The 20,925-nt window shown below is 45.0% G+C and overlaps 1 protein-coding gene across 5 annotated transcripts in view; it reads left to right on the top strand.

Annotated features, from left to right (window-relative positions):
* Positions 1–20,503, top strand: part of TRPM1 (transient receptor potential cation channel subfamily M member 1) — a 299,961-nt gene extending 279,458 nt beyond the window's left edge. For all 5 annotated transcript variants that reach the window (XM_068275588.1, XM_068275587.1, XM_068275586.1 and 2 more), the window contains 5 exons: positions 352–372; positions 505–649; positions 13,322–13,524; positions 17,992–18,124; positions 18,229–20,503. In XM_068275588.1, coding sequence (XP_068131689.1) covers positions 352–372; positions 505–649; positions 13,322–13,524; positions 17,992–18,124; positions 18,229–19,510 — 1,784 coding nt within the window. In that variant the 3' untranslated portion in view covers positions 19,511–20,503. The remainder of the gene's footprint in view (positions 1–351; positions 373–504; positions 650–13,321; positions 13,525–17,991; positions 18,125–18,228) is intronic.
* The last annotated feature ends 422 nt before the right edge of the window (positions 20,504–20,925 follow it).

The following is a 20,925-nucleotide window of genomic DNA, read 5'->3' as shown; positions in this document are numbered from 1 at the left end:
TGCTGCATGCATTTTGGGCAAAACACAATGCTGACCACTGTAGTGAATGGGATCAGCAGCACAATGCACGGCAACGCAGAGGGTATGCAATCTCGTGTGTTGCGTTCCAATCACATGGCCAGCTGCGTTTTCTAGGGTGAACGAGGCCTAAGAGATTTGGATAAATCATATTACTAAACCCTAGTTGTTCAAATATTCTCTCCCTGATAACGTATTCCCTTGTGTTGAACACACAGCAGATTATTTAATCTTTATACAGGTAGTAATAATGTAATTATGATACATCATTTGTTTACATTTTGATGTTTATTTTCTCTTTTTTCCCCACACCTATGTTGCTGTCCCAACCAGTTTACGCCATGGAGATAAATCGTAAGTATGGCAATTTTTATTCTGTTGTAACTTACAAGGCCATAGCCTCCTAATTAGGAAGCTGTCTTTTTAAGAGCTTTTGCAATGTTGATATTGGAACATAAAGTTAAACATAAATGTGTTTTATTGCAGCTCCCTGTGGTGATAATCTGTATGATGATGATGGGAAGCGTCTCCCTCCCTGCATTCCTGGTGCTTGGCTCACTCCAGCTATCATGGCCTGTTACTTATTGGTGGCAAACATCCTCCTAGTAAACCTATTAATTGCAGTGTTCAAGTAAGTGTTCAGTGAAAAATGTTATGAATGATTGTGAAGGCCTAAATGTGGATATTGTTCTTTACAAAGGAGTGACACGGATGTAATATTAATATGTGTAGTGATTATATCCAGGGGTCGAGTCCTGCGTAAAACGCGGGTGGACGACGTCCACTTACTTTTATTGGAGAGTGGACGTCGTCCACCCTAGCACCCTGGAGGGGAGCAGCGCAGTGGAGAGGAGCATTGGGCAGGGCAGCGGGGAAGGGCGGACGTCTCCCCCCCCCTTCCCTCACCTTGGGGCTCCTCTTCCTGGCTCTCCCCTCCAGAACGATTGCGGCGGTGGCTGGCAGCGGGCATCAGTGGGCGGGACTTACCTCCTCCTGTTCCGGTGAGCTGATGCTGTGCGTGCAGCTAGTCTGGTCTAGTGAAGACCAGAGCAGTGACACACACAGCGTCAACTCGCCAGAACAGGAGGACGTAAGTCCCGCCCACTGATGCCCGCTGCCAGCCACCACCGTAATTGTTCTGGAAGGGAGAGCCAGGAAGAGGAGCCCCAAGGTGAGGGAAGGGGGGGGGGGAGACGTCCGCGCTTTCCCGCTGCTCTGCCCAATGCTCCTCTCCACTGCGCTGCTCCCCTCCAGCTGGGGGGACACCTGGCTACCTATTCTGGAGACACCTATACACCTGGCTACATATACTGGGGCCACTATACACCTGGCTACATATACTGGGGACACATATACACCTGGCTATACTGGGGCCACTATACACCTGGCTACATATACTGGGGGCACCTATACACCTGGCTACATATACTGGGGCCACTATACACCTGGCTACATATACTGGGGACACCTATACACCTTGCTATACTGGGGCCACTATACACCTGGCTACATATACTGGGGACACCTATACACCTGGCTACATATACTGGGGACACCTATACACCTGGCTATACTGGGGCCACTATACACCTGGCTACATATACTGGGGACACCTATACACCTGGCTACATATACTGGGCACATATACACCTGGCTATACTGGGGGCACCTATACACCTGGCTACATATACTGGGGACACCTATACACCTGGCTACATATACTGGGGACACCTATACACCTGACTATATTGGGGGCACCTATACACCTGGCTACATATACTGGGGACACCTATACACCTCGCTACATATACTACAGACACCTATACACCTGGCTATACTGGGGACACCTGAACACCTGGTTACATATACTGGGGACATGTATAGACCTGGCTACCTATTCTGGGGACATCTATACACCTGACCACCTATTCTGGTAATATCTATACACCTGGCCACCTATTCTGAGGACATCTATACACCTGGCTACCTATTCTGGTGACATCTCTACATCTGGCCACCTATTCTGGGGACAACTATACACATGGCTACTTATACTGGGGAAACTTATAGACCTGGCTAGCTATACTGGGGGTACCTATTTTGGGGGAACTGCTGTCAGATCTGTATTTTTGGGCAACCGCTGATGCCAGATTATGTGTATTTTGGGGAACCGCTGCCAGATTGTGTATGTTGGGGGACCACTGCTGCCAGATTACATGTAGTTTGGGTGTTATGTGTATTTTGGGTGACCCACTGGCAGGTTTTTCGTATTTTGGGGAACTGCTTCCAGATTATGTGTATGTTGGGGGAACTACTGCTGCCAGATTGTCTATTTTGGGGGAACCACTGCCATATTATCTGTATTTTGGAGGAACCTGCCAGATTATGTGTATTTTTGGTGAAATGCTGTCAGATTACATCTACTTTTTGGGGATACACTACGACAGAGCTCAAACTTCCCCTGGCAGACCTTTTATACCACTGCTAAGGCCATGTATATTTGGCCCAACCCATGACCACGCCCATACTATGCTTAACCACGCCCATTGTTTGGCACACCACGCTACGCACGGCGCAGAGATTTTTAAGGTGAGTCCACTCACCTTTTTTCCAGGACTAGACCCCTGATTATATCTATACAAAATCTGCCACACTCTCCAACCTGACCAGGTTTCACCATTACGGAGTTTTAACGTGGTGGAGTTGGATAGTGGGCATTATTTTATTGTATGGATCAAGTGTATTTGGCAGATTTGAACAATTTTGCAGCTAGCACTTAAAGAGACACTGAAGCGAAAAAAAAATATATGATATAATGAATTGGTTGTGTACTATGAATAATTACTAGAAGATTAGCAGCAAAGAAAATATTCTCATATTTTTATTTTTAGGTATATAGTGTTTTTTCTAACATTGCATCATTCTCTAATGTGTGCAGATTACACAACACTCAGCATTCAAAATGATTCTTTCAGAGCAGTCTGTGAACTAATGACCTCTCATCTGCCAGAGAAAAAGTAAATAGTTCACTATCAGTTGAGATAATAAAAGTCAGAAAACAGCCCTCTCCACGACTTTGAAAGTCGTAGAGCTTAATGGCTTTTTTACATAGAGATAACAACTGGAGTTTCTTAACCCTTCCTGTACTGGAAACAATTAGACTGATGTATCTGGTCTTAATGTTTTATTTCTTAGCTGTGCTACACATACAAATCATAATATATTTTTTTTCCGCTTCGGTGTCTCTTTAAACAGTGCAGATTTTACTGAAGGTGTGTATGTGCATTTGGATCTTTTGTGCAGGGGCCACAATGTAAATGCTTTTAACTTAACTTGTTTTCAGGGGCAAAAATGATAGCATGGGGCCCTCTTGGTCGCCGAACCCCATGAGAGTCATGTGATCGGGAGTTGGCGAATGGCAGCAGGGAGTATTCTGCTGTGAAGCAGCATCTGGTAGCAGAAAAAAATGACAGCTATTCGCTACTCTGCATGGTGGGAGGAGGTGGCAGGGGACTTTTTTTTGAGCGAACAGCGAGGGGTTTTTGCTTATTGACTGCACTTGCAGTTGGGGAAAGGAAGGAGGAGTGGCCCCCAAAGCCTCTGGGCCCCCCTGCAATGGCAGGCGTCGCTGGAGTGACTGATACACCAATGTTTGTGGAAATTCATACATTTTGTGCAACAGAACTGATCGTATTTTACTGCATTTCTGATAATGGTCACCTGGGAGTTTGTTTTTGCACAAGGTGACTGCAGGTTTTGCACAGACATAATACCCAAAATGTTACTTTTTTTTGCATTGACACCCTTAGGTTGGTTTCCACCTTGAAGGAAACCTGAAGTGAGAGGCATATGGAGGCTGACATAGTTATTTCCTTTTAAACATTGCAGATGCCTGACTGTCCTGCTGATTCTCTGCCTCTAATACTTTTAGCCATAGACCTGGAAGTCTGACTAGATTACTTGCATGCTTGTGGCCGCTAAGGCCAAAGAGATCAGCAGGACTGGCAGCAGGGGCATATCTGAGTAATATGGCGCCTATGGCAAACACTAAATTTGCGCGCCCCCCACCCCCCAATTACTAGTTTAAAGTGTCCCTGTAACATAAATTGAATAGCCATGGTCCCCTATATTTTAGATTTAAGTAGCCATGTGCCTCAAAATTAAATAGACTGGCTGCATGCTGAGGTGGTGGGGGGCAGCATCTGGCTGCTTGCTGGGCTGGGGTGGGTGGCAGCATCTGGCTGCTTGCAGGCAGCATCTGGCTGGGGTGGGTGGCAGCATCTGGCTGCTTGCAGGCAGCATCTGGCTGGGGTGGGTGGCAGCATCTGGCTGCTTGCTGGGGTGGGTGGCAGCATCTGGCTGTGGCGGGTGGCAGCATCTGGCTGGGGTGGGTGGCAGCATCTGGCTGCTTGCAGGCAGCATCTGGCTGGGGTGAGTGGCAGCATCTGGCTGCTTGCAGGCAGCATCTGGCTGGGGTGAGTGGCAGCATCTGGCTGCTTGCTGGCAGCATCTGGCTGGGGTGAATGGATGGATGGCAGAATCTGGCTGGGGTGGATGGATGGCATAATCTGGCTGGGGTGGATGGATGGCAGAATCTGGCTGGGGTGGATGGATGGCAGAATATGGCTGGGGTGGATGGATGCATGGCAGAATCTGGCTAGTGTGGGGTGGGTACTCACAGTGTTTCAGCACTCATTGCCCCACCACGTGTAGCACAGAAGTTCAGTCAGTGACCAGCAGATCTGCATCTCTCCCCCTTCCTGCAGCCACTCTGTAATCATCCAGCTGGGTCTGTTCAGAGAAGCAGGAAGACCAGCCAGGTGATTGTAGAGCAGCTGTGGAGGGGGAGAGATGTCGATCTGCATGTCACGGACTTTCTGTGTTATCCATGTGGTGGGGAAATGACTGCTGATATGTTACTGTCCCCAGCAGCTGAGGAGGGAGGGAGATCGAGCAGGCAATACGGAGCTGCAGCATGAGAAGCCATAAACAGCCATCACTGATCTTCCGTGCTCAGGCAGGGTGATGGCTGCAGGACCTGAGCTAATACCGTCACTGATACAGATGAAGGGAAGGGGGAGGGAAGCTGTAATGTGCTCTGTCCCCTCTTTATTTACACAGCGTGAGTGGAGGGCAGAATCGAGCATTCACAGCACAGGGAGGAGGAAGAGGGAACTGCGCCCCCCTAGTAGCTGGAAGGAGGCGGCGCCCAGGGCATTAGCCACGCCTGCACGTCTGTAGATACGCCTCTGACTGGCAGGCAACTGGTATTTTTTAACAGGAAATAAACCTCCATTTACCACTCACTTCTGTTTCCCTTTAAGTAAATTGCAAAGCCCCACAAAAAAGCTATCATCACCATATTTAATATATGATATTGGATATCAAGGACACATCTAAGAAAATGTTACCTACAAGAAACAAAAAAAATGAATCTAGTTTTTTGTGAAGTTGGAAATAAACGTTTTGGTAGAAAAATAAGTATTTAAATAATGCATGGATTGGAATTGCAGTGATTCTAAGCTCGTTAACAATTCCATGCTTTAAAGAGAGCCCGAGGTGGGCTCAAAAAAAAAAAAGTAGGCTACCTGATCCACAGGGCTGAGCGGATCAGGTAGCCACAAAAACCGCCGTTTCCCACGCTCCCATGGGCTGCAATAGCCCACTTTCACTTGCGTGACCCCTGGGTCACGGCGCTGCGTTGAGAAACTGTGTTGTCTCTCATAGCATGCAGCGAGCCGGGGGAGCTGCAGGAGGCGCGGCCAGGGGAAACCCTGTAGGAATGCCCCTGGCAGATGTTTTAAACAGGGAATTCCTCTCCCCTCTGTTTACCTCCAAGTTAGCGACAAATCATGTCACTAAACTCGGGGGGCTATGGCGTGGCTGTAGGGGGGGGCAGAGAGCGGCGGTTGGGGTACACAGAGCCATGTCATTAGGAAGAGAACATGGCTCTGTGTCACATATGCCCCCCATATCCCCACCTCGGGTTCTCTTTAATCTACAAATTTTTGGTGAAGCTTTTTAGACATGACACAACTGTAGTACACAAAAGAAGAAATTAGCAGCATATGGTCCTTAATAGTGATGGTCATATCTAGGAGAAGTCATGAAGAAGGATGTGATCAGTTTGGTCAGGTGACAGATTTGGAAATCTCCAGTTTGCTAGTCATGATCATGTGCTAAAGCGGAATGTGATCACAGCAAATCAGAGCCTTGCAAATCTATCAGCTGATCAAACAAATCACATGCTTCTCCATGTGTTCTCCTAGACATGATCATAATCACTATTCCTCAATCATAATGAAACTGCAAGCTGACATGTAGCCTCTGAAGTCAGGCCCTGCTCTACAATACATAGGCACACACAGAGTGGTCAGTAGATTAACACTTCTGCAGTATGGGGGTACATCTTGCAGAAAGGTTTAGGCCAAGTTCACAGTGGTGTGTTGCGGTTCAGCATGGCGGCTGCTCTGTAATGTGGCTAGCACCACCTATGTAAAATTTTAAATACCTATTTATAAAAAGTACATTTCTCCCAGAGGAAATTGTACTGTCAATCATTTTTCTCCAATGTTGCTGTCGCTTACAGCAAGCAGTAAAATCTGACAGATCTGACAGGTTTTTGACCAGTCCAACACCTCATGGGGGATTTTCAGTATTTCCTTTTTGCTTTAGAAAAGCGTTGTATGGAAAGGCTCTATACAAACATGCAGGCCAGCCCCCTCATATTTACACACTATTTTAGCAGTTGGACTGAGCAACTACCATTGACACAAAGGGGGATAAGAGGCGCCCAGATGATGATAAAACTGTGTTAAAAACAGTTAAAATAGAAGGGGTGAGGTGGTTTACTTCAATGACGGCAAAGTCAGATAATGACAAAGAATTTTAACATGCCAAGTGCAGTTTTATCATCATCTGGGCGCCTCTTATCCCCCTTTGTGTCATACATCCTCCTTCGAGAGGGGTAGTCTTTTTGGTTCTACCCCCTACAACCATCTAGAGCTATTTTGTAACAAGAGAGCGACCACATTGTAGTTGGACTGGACTGAGTGGAGTTGGGTTTGTGCACCTCCACTTGTCTACAGTGGTTGGTTGCCTGCCTGCAACCTCCCTATGTGAGTACCCATTCTTCTCCACCATTTGCTTCAATTGTTTGACATACTACACTATTGAGGATCCCGGTGTCTCTGTGTTTTTTGTTTTCACTCCAGGTTGCTCTCAGATCACCCTACCTACCCACAACTACCATTAAGTTAGTGGTTTTAAGAATAAAGAAAACAAACCCTGAGAACCCCCATGAGTAGATGGACAAGTCCAAAACCTTCTAAATCTGTCAGATTTTTACTGCTTACTGTAAGTGACAGCGATGTAGGAAACATTTAATTTACAGCGCATTTTACTCTGGAACAAATTAACATTGTGAATTTATTTATTTATTTTTTTGCGATAGTGGTGCATTCATTTATGGCGCTGTGGCAGGAAGGGGTTAAAAGCACAGGAACCTGTCTGAACAAAAACTGAGCAATGTAAGATGAAACTTTCATCAAATGAAGAGTCTTTTAGTCTTTATTCCTGCTTTTCCTGGCTGCACAAAAACGTTCGTGTGGCTATAGCTTTACTTGGCAGTGCACAGAAAACTGACAGTTACTGTTTAAGAGAAAGCAGATGGTAATGTAATCTTATTAAGAAAACATGGTACAGCCTGGATAAGCCTTAATACTTCTAATGAAGCCATTTCAGAAGGTAGTAGAAATGCAGTAATTGTGTGAAAGCCTGCTGCCATCTGCTGTTAACAAAAGTTTACACGTCTCTACCTAAAAAAAAAGGCCATGCAATAAGATTTTTTGCATTATTGTTCAAAATAAAATGAATAACTAACATGCAGGTGAAACTCAGGGTTTTAACACCATCCCCTAAAGACAACTATTAAAACGGAAATTCCACTTTTATTATACTTTTTTTTTATTATTGTTTCTTGGTTTTGTTTTTTGTTTGTAATGGAATCTTAAATGATGTTTCCATTTCATTATGCAACCGACTAAGAATTGTACTGCCCTTCCTTGTAACCATGGCAGCAGTACTCTGGAGTACAGACTATGTAGAAGCTCCCACCTTGCTGCCTGAGGAATGCACAGAGCATTCATCATCCAAACTAATCCAATGACTTTACAGAAAATTCTAATGTCCACATATGTCTATTTTTTGTAAGAAATGCTGTGGAAACACTCTGCATGTAGATAAAACACAGAAATAATATTTTCTTTTAATCTATGCAGTAAAAAGTACAAACCTGAATGGATTGTGTTTTTCTTTCCTGCAAAAGCGGGACTTTAAAGCAAACTTGTGAGAAACAATAAATTAACAAATAGATGCGGATGATCCGGAGGCTTCCCATGTTCTCCTGGACCCCTCTGCTGCTCACCAGGAACCTCCTTCTTCTAAGCAGCTGCACTCCACTCTATGTACAAGCATGGTCACAATGCATGAGTCCTGTCTGCGCCTGTGCAGTAGCATGAAACCGCTCATGCACAGAGGGCAAAGATGTAGACAAGCAACTTTGTGCTACTGCACAGGTGCAGACAGGACTGACAGAGGCGCAGTGTGGCTGTGCTCACACACGAAGGGGGCACAGCAGCAAAAGTAAATCCCGTAAGCTTTTGTCAGGTTGTTTAAAGGGTCACAGCGCTGGATCAGTGGGGACAAGGACAATGGGGGGAGCTTCTGGACCATCCAGTTTTTCCCCTGGTAAGGTAAGTATCTAAAGTGAATCTGAAGTAAAACTTTGTAGAAAACTTAAAGGACAACTGTAGTGAGAAAACTATGGAGGCTGCCATATTTGTTTCCTTTTAAACAACACCGGTTGCCTGGCAGCCTAGTTTATTTGGCTGCAGGAGTGTCTGAATAACACCAGAAACAAGCATGTAGCTAATCATGTCAGATCTGCCAATAATGTAAAAAACACCTGATCTGCATATGCTTGTTCAGGGTCTAGGGCAGGGGTAGGGAACCTTTTTGGCTGAGAGAGTCATAAACACGACATCTTTTAAAATGTAATTCCGTTCGAGCCATACAATAACTAAATACAAGCAAATGTGTGCATTTTATGCAAAACCAACACTTTAAAGTACAATAAGTGTCTGAATTCTTTTTAATAACGTTGTTATGCTGTTGCTAACGGTTGAAAGAATTGTAATGGGGCAGCGTTTCACCATAAAATAATCCTAATGCAGCAATGTTTCACCAGAAATTAATCGTAAAGTGGGCAGCATTTTACCAGAAATTAATCGTAAAGTGGGCAGCATTTCACCATAAAATAATCGTAAAGTGGGCAGCATTTCACCAGAAATTAATCGTAAAATGGGCAGCATTTCACCATAAAATAATCGTAAAGTGGGCAGCATTTCACCATAAAATAATCGTAAAGTGGGCAGCATTTCACCATAAAATAATCGTAAAGTGGGCAGCATTTCGCCATAAAATAATTGTAAAGTGGGCAGCATTTCACCAGAAATTAATCGTAAAGTGGGCAGCATTTCACCAGAAAATAATCGTAAAGTGGGCAGCATTCACCAGAAAATAATCGTAAAGTGGGCAGCATTCACCAGAAAATAATGGGAGCGGCAGGTCAGGGTGTGGAGAGATGTAACGTTTGTGGAACTATTTCCGTGATCAGCGCACAACGCGTGCGCTGACACGGCGGAAATCCTCCACAAGCGTATATTTGCAGGCACCCAGCAAAAGGTGCTACGCACCTGTAGAGGGAAATTCCTGTCGGCAGATGGCGCTGAGGAGTGCAGAGGAACCAATCCTCTGTACCTCCACAAATGCCAGACAGGAATTGTATGAAGCGCAGAACGCAATCGCAAGAGAGGTGATTGCGAATGAGAACGAGGAAAGGGACAGGTTGTATGTGCGCCAATCCAGTCGCCAGTGCCACCCCGCGACCACGCACACACAACAGCAGATATGAAATAGGAACGCGATCGCGAGAGGTGCGATCGCCAGACGTGACACGAGGCAGATCAGAATAGAATACGAGGGTAGCAAAGGCACAGCAAATAATACAATGAGAAGATACGGAAAATAACAAACGCTAGCTAACCGCGAACACCGCACTCATTCGCAACAGTGCACGCGGTTATGCGCGGTCTCCACGTGATAAGCACAATAGAGACAAGCACGCCTAACTAACCATCGACAGACAAACATGAAACAGAGGACGCGAGCGCTTGCTTAACGGTTACCTCACCGAGCCTCCAGCAAGCGTAGCAGACAAGACAGACACACGAAAACAGGGACAAGCGAGAGATAGGATCCACAGCACTAACGAAAAGTGGCTAGCGCGATCCAGGTACAGAGTAGCAGAACAGAAGGATCCCCAGCGCTAGCGAAAAGTAGCTAGCACGATCCCAGAAGACAGAACAGAAGGATCCCCAGCGCTAGCGAAAAGTAGCTAGCGCGATCCCAGAAGACAGAACAGAAGGATCCCCAGCGCTAGCAAAAAGTAGCTAGCGCGATCCCAGAAGACAGAACAGAAGAGATAGCTGGTAGCAACCGCTGCACCAGCTATACTCCAAGAACAGAGATCAGAACCATTTCCTGTCGACCACCGTTGGGACAGGACAATGGCAACAGGCAAGACAAGACAGAACAGGCAATACAGATAATACAACCTGACTGGGCTAGAAGGGGAGCCTAAAGCAACCCCCAGGAATTAACTATACTAGATAGCAATGGCTGACACTCCAGCAGTGTCCATCAGGAACAGACCGTGGAAGGGAAATGACCAGCAAAGCCTTCTGGGAAACATAAAGCTCTTATAGTGCCAGTCATCAAAGAAGGCAGGTAGGGGATTTGCATAACGAATGTATGCAAATTCCCCAGCAAGAGAACAGACCAGAACTTGCAATGGAAAGACAGGTCTCTGTTCCAGAGTCCTGCAGCATGCAAACCTAAACAATGGTCAAAAGGCTGCCTGCCTGCGCAGGCAGCTGAGCGGATTCTCACAAGAGGTAGGTCAAGAAGCTGGGTGAGCAGGTGATATTGCTTGTTGGGGGGGGGGAGGATGGTGAGGTGCTGGGTGGGCAGGTGATATTGCTTGGTGGGGGGGGGGAGGATGGTGAGGTGCTGGGTGGGCAGGTGATATTGCTTGGTGGGGCCACTGGGGGGGGGGGAGGATGGTGAGGTGCTGGGTGGGCAGGTGATATTGCTTGGTGGGTGGGGGAAACAGGTAAGGTGCTGGGTGGGTAGGTGATATTGCTTGGTGGGTGGTGGAGGAAACAGGTGGGGTGCTGGGTGGGTAGGTGATATTGCTTGGTGGGGGAACAGGTGAGGTGCTGGGTGGGTAGGTGATATTGCTTGGTGGGTGGGGATAGACAGGTGAGGTGCTGGGTGGGTAGGTGATATTGCTTGGTGGGTGGGTGGGGGGGAATCGGGTGAGGTGATGGGTGGGTAGGTCATATTGCTTGGTTGGGGGGGGGGAGGCAGGTGAGGTGCTGCTCAGGCAGGTGATATTTTGCTTGGTGGCAGGGTGAGGGGAAACAGGTGAGGTGCTGGATGGGTAGGTAATATTGCTTGGTGGGTGGGAGGGTGGGGGTAAACAGGTGAGGTGCTCGATAAGCAGCTGATATTGCTTGGTGGGTGCGGGGGGGAAGCAGGTGAGGTGCTGGGTAGGCAGGTGATATTGCTTGGTGGCTGGGTGGGGGGAAACAGGTGAGGCGCTGGGGGGCAGGCTTTATAATGCTAATAGTGCACACTCACCAGGCCAGGCAGCTTCCAGTCAGCTTCACAGCGGAGTTCCACAGTGCGGGCTCAGCTGATGTAATCACTGGCCGCAAAACTCACTCAGGCCTCCAGTCCCTGCACGCCGCATAACCATGGGGGCGGAGCCACAGTACGCTGGCTGCGGTGGCTGGAGGAGGCAGCGCTCAGCACGGGCAATGTGAGGGGAGGCGGTGCCGATGAAGGAGGCGGACATGTAAATATGAAGGCCGGGCCTGGAGGAGGAGGCGGCGCACTAATTTTAAAAGTAAACACAGTCTCTCTGGCCGCTCTGTCACACGTCTTTTAGCGAGCCAGAGAGCCATATGCGGGGATGAAAAGAGCCATATATGGCTCGCGAGCCATAGGTTCCCGACCCCTGGTCTAGGGCAACAAGTATTAAGCCGGCCATACACTAGCCGATTACCCGCCGATCGACAGCAGATTCGATCACTGGGATCGAATCTGCTGTCACATCGTTCATGCTAAACGCTAAATTTCGATCTATTTTGTCCCGAAATAGATCGATCCCGTCGATCGCTCTGTCTGGGAAATTACCGTTGATCGCCCGCGGGTAGGGAGCGCGTCGCTAGCGGCGTAAGAATGTCGCAGATATACACTACCTGAAGCTGGCTCCCGGCATCTTCTCCGCATCACGGCAGGCATCCGGCTGCATCCATGTATAACTTCCTGTGTCACTGCAGTGACAGCGGAAGTACAAATAGAGGGCGCTCTATTTGAACTTCCGCTGTCACTGGAGTGACAGAAAGTAATATGCAGATGCCGGATGTCGTGATGCGGAAGGTGATGGGAGAAGATGCCAGCCGGGAGCCGATGCGGAGAAGATGCCCGGGACCAGGCTTCAGGTAATGTATGCGGGGGGGGGGGGGGGGGAACGGCAGGCGACAGCGGGAGCTCAGCAGATGGTGAATCGGTTTCAGGCTGAAATCGGTTCACAATCTGTATGCAGTAAATGCAGCCATACGATCCCTCTCTGATCAGATTCGATCAGAGAGGGATCTATCTGTTGGTCGAATCTGATGGCAAATCGACCAGTGTATGGCTACCTTTAGAGACAGAGGATCAGCAGGACAGGAAGGCAACCAGTGGTGTAGCTTAGGAGGTAGGGGCCCTGGTGTGAGTTTTACATGCCCCCCCCCCCCCCCCCAGCACTCTTTACATAACAATTGATATGGCTCACCAAAACCTGCCAAGGACAACCACAGTGGGTGGGGCACAGAGGGGCAAGAGGGGCATGGGGAGCAGCTTGTTAATGATTATTATCATTCAAAGCATTTATAGAAGTGATTATAACAAGCACAGGACCAATAAAGAGATAATACTGCAGTTAAGGGAGGGCCCCGATACAGTAGCAACCTCTGCAACCCCTATTGCTATGCCACTGCAGGCAGGCAATTGGTATTGCCGAAAAGGAAATAAATATGGCAGCCTCCGTATCCCTCTCGCTTCAGTTGTTCTTTAATTTTCTGTGTGTTTGTTTTTATTTTATTAACAATTTCAAATGTATTCTTCTTCATAGCAACACCTTTTTCGAAGTAAAGTCTATTTCAAACCAAGTATGGAAGTTCCAGCGTTACCAGCTCATCATGACTTTCAATGATCGGCCTGTCTTGCCACCTCCTATGATCATCTTCAGCCACATGTACATCATCTTGAAACGTCTCTGCTGTCGTTGTAGAAAGGGACAAGAAGGGGACAATGATGAGCGGGACAGAGGCCTAAGTAGGTTTGCACTTTTTCCCTGTCTTCTCTATATTTTTTGCATATTATTAAAAATATAACTATACATACATTGAAGTAGTTACCAGATTAACCACTACAATTAGTAGTTTGAAGTAGAACGCTAGGACATAATGCAGAACCTGTCAAGGGGAAGCATAGTGTATACTCATCCAGGATAAAGTCCTCCAGTGTCCAAGACAGAGATTGCAAAGTGCTAACAAAAAGACAAGAAATAGGCCCCATAGAATCATATAGTCATCCACCTTTCCCCAGTACCCTGCCTAATGCCAGGCAGCAACTCCAACTGCCCCCACTATGAGGCTCCCTGCACACTGCATGCAATTCAGATTTTGAATCGTCTTTTTACATGCGATTTCCGATTTTCAATCATTACTGCATGCTGCGTTTTTTCTGCTTTTTTCTGTTTATAGCATTCAGGGAAAATCGGAATTGCAAATCGGAATCGCAAATTGGATTTGCAGTGTGCAGGGAGCCTGACAGTGTTATTGTGAGGCAGCTACACACCACCCCCAAATAGCCCTCCTAGTATGCGGAGAGGGTGATTGAGAGACCTCTGCCTCCACTTGACCACCTGTATAACACAAGACTGCGAGCCAGGGCACTGAGGATTGCAAGCGACCTCTCTCACCCAGGCCACTGTTTTTTCACCCCACTTCCACTGGGTCGGAAGCTTCGAGCCATCCCCACCAAGACCACCAGACACAAGAACTCGTTCTTCCCGATGGCCGTTAGCCTTCTGAACTCCCTTAATATTCTACCACCCTCTATCAAGGCCCTACCACCTGCATAGGAGTGGTAGATTTTAGTAGTGTGTGTTTTCGTAAGATGAATACTGAGCTATATGTACAGGATCTTCTCAAAAAATTTGCATATTGTGATAAGTTCATTATTTTCTGTAATGTACTGATAAACATTAGACTTTTATATATTTTAGATTCAAATACACACAACTGAAATAGTTCAAGCCTTTTTTTGTTTTAATATTGATGATTTTGGCATACAGCTCATGAAAACCAAAAATTAGCATATTTCATCCGACCAATAAAAGAAAAGTGTTTTTAAAACAAAAAAAGTCAACCTTCAAATAATTGTGCTGAAAAGCTTTATGGAGATGAAGATTTCATTTTTTCAGCACAATCTGGCACCTGCTCACAGTACCAAAATCACTGGTAAATGGTTTACTGACCATGGTATTACTGTGCTCAATTGGCCTGCCAACTCTCCTGACCTGAACCCCATAGAGAATCTGTGGGATATTGTGAAGAGAAAGTTGAGAGACGCAAGACCCAACACTCTGGATGAGCTTAAGGCCGCTATCGAAGCATCCTGGGCCTCCATAACACCTGAGCAGTGCCACAGGCCGATTGCCTCCATGCCACGCCGCATTGAAGCAGTCATTACTACAAAAGGATTCCCGACCAAGTACTGAGTGCATAACTGAACATAATTATTTGAAGGTTGACTTTTTTCGTTTTAAAAACACTTTTCTTTTATTGGTCGGATTAAATATGCTAATTTTTTGAGATAGGAATTTTGGGTTTTCATGAGCTGTATGCCAAAATCATCAATATTAAAACAATAAAAGGCTTGAACTACTTCAGTTGTGTGTATTTGAATCTAAAATATATGAAAGTCTAATGTTTATCAGTACATTACAGAAAATAATGAACTTTATCACAATATGCTAATTTTTTGAGAAGATCCTGTATATCTAATGTTGACTGTAGATTTGTGTATATCTATATTTGAGTATGAGGTATTACTGTCATTCTAATGTTTCTTCCCTGCATTTCTTTCTATGTACTGCTCCATTGTGCCAAACCAAATTCCGGGCTTGACCCAGTCATGCTTGGCGAAATAAAATGATTCTGATTCTGATTCTAGTATCCTTGATGCCATTTTGATTTAAGAGATGGGATACCTGGCCTGATGCTGCTTTCTCATCTAAGTTGTGAGTTACAACGGATCTCTAATGGAGGATAAACTGCACACTGACACCATGCTGTGGTTTCTCTCATGAACACACACTGTTCTCTTTTGTTATCTGCTCTCTAAGCTTTATTAAACACTTCCTGGTTAACAAACAGACAACATGGTCAAATGACTCTAGATAAATGAATAACCTAGATAAGGGGCAAGCATACCTCCCAACTTTTTGAGATGAGAAAGAGGGACACTTAAGCCACACCCCTGCCACACCCCTGATTACGACCCTGTCACATCCCTAGTCACGCATACCATAAACATTTCATGAGAAAAATATGTTTTTTTTATCATTCAAACCACACGGTTCCTTTCTATCTTGGTTCATTTTCCTTCATATTAACATTTTAAAATTAGTGATATATCAATTTAAAGGATGTGAATAAAGTTTAGAGTCAATCAAACACATTTTTAGTAGATAAATATATATATTTACAAAGAAAGAGGGACAAAGTCTTGAAAGAGCTACAAATGAGGAGGAAAGAGGGATAGAGGGACAGTGTTCCCAAAGAGGGACTGTCCCTCCAAAAGAGGGACAGTTGGGAGCTATGGGGGCAAGGCATATAAATCACATTGTATCTTTACAACCCTGCAGTGTCCTCCGTTCCCCTCAGTGTCCATAGTGTTGCCATGGAGTGGAACTGCTTCTCCTCCATTCGCTCATGAATCACATGGTTTGGGAGGTGGGCAGGACATGACATATACATACATGGAGCAGCTTCTTCCTTTTCACCTTTTCTGACTAGCTGGTGAGAGCAGAGCTCTGAATAACATGAGCAAAATGCTTTTTAAATTTCTCCCTTTGCTCATGTACCCAATACATGTGCCTTAAAGAGAACCCGAGGTGTGTTTAAAAAATGTTATCTGCATACAGAGGCTGGATCTGTCTATACAGCCCAGCCTCTGTTGCTATCCCAAACCCCCCTAAGGTCCCCCTGCACTCTGCAATCCCCCAGAAATCACAGCCGTGCTGTGAGGCTGTGTTTACATCTGTAGTGTCAGTCTCGGCTGCTCCCTCGCCTCCTGCATAGCTCCGGTCCCTGCCCCCATCCCTTCCCTCCAATCAGCAGGGAGGGAAGGGATGCAGGCGTTGATCGGAGTTCTGCAGCAGGCGGGGAGAGCAGCAGACTGACACTATAGAGATAAACACAGCCAGCTCTGACAAGATGTTTGTCAGCAGCGTGGCTGTGATTTATGAGGGATTGCAGAGTGCAGGGGGACCTTAGGGGGGTTTGGGATAGCAACAGAAGCTGGGCTGTATAGGCAGATCCAGCCTCTGCATGCAGATTACATTCTTCAAACCCACCTCGGGTTCTCTTTAAGCCAGCTCATACAAAACAATACTGCATGCTACTGCTACAAGAGAATACATTGATTATTCTGGGATCAGTGGAACTTACAAGGTGCCTGACTGAGGCATCACTTGTATATTCCAGAGTAATCAGTGGTGCACAGCTATTGACTAAAGTACATTGCACTGGGGCAATCTGGTAAGTGCTTTTATGTCAATATGGTTATACTGTATTTTAACATTTTCAGGTGCCAGAGTTTTTTGTTTTTTTTTCGCTTTCCAAGCGAAGTCCTAAAAGTGTACGCTATAGAGAACAACAACTGTAGCTGTAGGAGGGGTCCCTGGACTTCAGGAGAGCTGCAGAACTTCTGATTGGTAGGTTACTGGAGGACACATGCTGCATTTCACAGGAAACATAAGCTACCTCTGTTTAGGAGGGGAGTGGATGGGAGCAGGCTGCACCCACCACACTATAGTGAAAGGACTTTATAAGTAGTTAAGACAGCCAGGCCAGTGCTCTACTCACAGCACTAGCTCTGATTTTTACATTTGATTACAATTAGCTTTAAGCTTTTTCATAAGCTTACTTTTGTAATATACTCAATTAGCCAATATATGGTATGTATTAAAGAGAACCTGAACTGAACATAAAAAGTCAAAGTAGCCATACACAGGTCATACTTACCTCCTATGTAGTCTACTCCTCAATCTCTTCCTCCTCTCCTGTGTCCCATTTGTGCACTGTGTTTAAAGGAATTCTTTATCCTCCATTTTTAAAAATGGCCATTACCCCATAACAGCTTCCTAGTCAGCACACCCGTTAACTGTACTATCACCCACTTGAGTCATAGGGAAACATGGACATTACCTTGCAGATTCCGTTGTAACTGACAGGTGCTGAAATATAACTGATAGCAACTGATATATTTCAATTCTGACAAAATATTGTCAGAACTGGAAGGCATCACTGTAAGAAAAAAATAGTGAGCTTCTGAGAGGAACTGGCTGTGAGGTTAGTATGTAATATTCATTTACAGCTACGTCATGTGTTTATTTTAAATAATTTTACTCGCTTTAGGTTCCCTTTAACCTACCTTTTCTTGCTCCTTCCAATGGTTAATACAGTTCAAACTCTTCATTAAACTAACTGAATGCATTCTGTAATCCTTTAGAACTGTTTCTGAATGATGAAGAGCTGAAGAAGCTGTATGAGTTTGAAGAGCAATGTGTGGAAGAATACTTCCAAGAGAAGGAAGATGAGCAGCAGTCTTCTAATGATGAACGTATTCGTGTTACTTCTGAAAGGTACTTCTATTTTAGAACAACAAACACTACCTTATGCAGCATAAGCAGGTTTAGTACATATTGCCTAAGCTGTCACTATCTGAATTTTCAATTTATTATTGTAGGGTTGAAAATATGTCCATGCGATTAGAAGAAGTCAATGAGCGTGAGCACTTCATGAAGGCCTCTCTGCAGACTGTGGACCTTCGGCTTTCTCAACTGGAAGAACTTTCAGGAAGAATGGTTAATGCGCTTGAGAAGCTTGCTGGAATTGATAAATCTGAACTGATCCATGTACGTTCACGTGCGTCATCAGACGTCGATGCTGCGTATCTCTTACGACAAGGCAGTGTCAACAGCTCTGATGGAAACAGCTTATATACGTACCATGTAGAACCTGACGAAGTACCATGTGATGAGAGCACAGGTTCAATGTCACCAGCTCCTGGAATCCGTAGAAAAGCTTATTCTTTTGGGATGAAAACAGACAGAGGTGAAGATGATAAACAGATGCAGCTAGTGCCACGGCAAGCAAGTCTTCGCTATGCTTCAAGCGCAAATGCTGTAGGTACAAAAGACTTTAATAAAGTCACTTTAGGAATTGTTTCCCAAACAATTAGACCTCTTTCTAGCATGGATATTTGGACTCCTGAAAGTGAAAAGCATTTGAACACTGAAAACCCTGATGGACAAAAGGAATCCGATGTCATCATGAATGGCCAGTCAATAGGAGAAGTCACTGGTGCTGATTTTTCAAACTCTCATTTGACAGTAGAAAAAACTAAATTGGAAGCCACCATATCCTATCCTTTAGAGAAGTCAAAAGCTATAAGATATTTCCCTTGTCAGTCATTTAACACTTGTCAGACAACAATGACCAAATCTAGCAGTTACGTGTTTACCCAAGGTGGAAAGTTAGTTGGAGGTGTTAACAACTGGACTACAGAATACAGCACAATTATGGATCAGATGTGTCCTCCTGAGGTGGAAAACTGGGATGCCCACTGGAGCTACCATGAAAACCTGTCTCGAAAACAATCTCCTGAGCTTCCCAACATTGTATCAGAAGCTGAGATCCAGGCTGAGCTCAAGCCACTGCTAACAGATACAGAAGACGAAAGCGATATTGGAGAAATAGGAAACAGTGCCTCCTTTCCTTGTTCGCCTTTCACAGAAAGGACAGAGACAAAAAACCTATTGTCTGTAGGAACAGACAAGACTGGTGGCTCTGCCTCTCCTAGATCAAAGAGTTTACACTGCCATTCAAGAAAATCTCGGTCCATAATGGATAAGTTAGAAAGGCCAGGACATGCAAGCAGTGTCATGAATATTGTAGTGGCCTGCGGTAGTGCTGCAGATGACTCAAGAGCAAAGAAAGATAATGCATCCACAGAAACAGAATGTTAATGTTAAATTATTTATATTTTATGTTGCACAGTAAAAAATTGGGATGGGTAATTGCCATATGGTCCTCTAATATTTTAATAACAATGTTGTATAGTTTATAAAATACTTAAAAACCTTTGGAGTCCAGCAGTGGCTGGATAATGTAATGGTTAAGGGCTCTGCCTCTGACACAGGAGACCTGGGTTCGAATCTCGGCTCAGTAAGCCAGCACCTATTTCAGTAAGGAGTTTCTTGGGCAAGTCTCCTTAACACTGTTACTGCCTACTGAGTACGCTTAGTGGCTGCCTCGCAAGCGCCTTGAGTCCGACAGGAGAAAGGCGCTATACAAATACTGCCATTATTAAAAACCTTTGGAGTCTCAAAGGTTTATCGTTGATCTGCAATGGCCTGCAATTTTGGTGCAATTTAAAGCCTGTCTCCCAGTACAAATATTTTCTCTGTCCTGTGTAGACACTCAGTGTCGGAGCATGTTTCAGTCTTTGTGGATGCTTTTTCATTATCTGATGTCAAATATTCAGTCTGAAAGTACCTCATCATAATTACCTGCACTAGACACTTCCTGTATCACAGACTTCAGTATATGTAGCTTACAGTTTTCTGAGAGAGCTGAATCAATTCTACAGCAGTTCAAATTAATCTGAATTGGAAATAGCTGTTCATTGATGTCACAGGAGGCTAGTTGTGGTGCTATTCATAAGAGTCAAGCTAGTTTTAGTTCTCCGGTTGTGATTCATTATTTTCTACCTGATGGATGCATGCATTGTCTATGAGGAATGGGAAATGTGTCCTTTAATGGCCTTGTAGGGTAATGCAGTGGTGTATTCATTAGTATCTACGCACAGTGCAATCAATCAACAGTTCACAGTTCTTTTATACAGTTTACCTCCAGCACTATTTAAATCATAATCTGGGCATTTATTATATCAAATCGTTCAAAAAAATATGATATTTTAAGTATGACGGATTATTGTTTTCAAACTGTACAGTAATAAATGTTAGGTTTTTTTTTATGAATGTGCCCTTAAGTGTGTTTTATTTCTGGTAGGAACAGCATTGTTATACTGTGCTTAAAGGGAACCTAAACTGAGAAGGATATGGATTTTTCCTTTTAAAATAATACCAGTTGCCTGAATCGCCTGCTGATCCTGTGTCTCTAATACTTTTAGCCACAGCCCCTGAACAAGCATGCAGATCAGGTGCTCTGACTGAAGTCAGACTGGATTAGCTGCATGCTTGTTTCAGGGTTTGATTCAGCCACTATTGCAGTCACAGAGATCAGCTGGACTGCCAGGCAACTGGTATTGTTTAACAGGAAACATCCATATCACTCTCAGTTCCCTTTAACAGTAGTAGAAATTGAACCCATGGGACTTGCTTTTAACTCTTAAGGTTCGGATCACATGACCACATTTTCT

This window comes from Hyperolius riggenbachi, chromosome 3 (genome assembly GCF_040937935.1).
Source record: "Hyperolius riggenbachi isolate aHypRig1 chromosome 3, aHypRig1.pri, whole genome shotgun sequence".
In the NCBI taxonomy this organism is placed as follows: domain Eukaryota; kingdom Metazoa; phylum Chordata; class Amphibia; order Anura; family Hyperoliidae; genus Hyperolius; species Hyperolius riggenbachi.
Note: the sequence above shows the minus strand (reverse complement) of the source record. Positions and strands in the feature narration are given on the sequence as shown.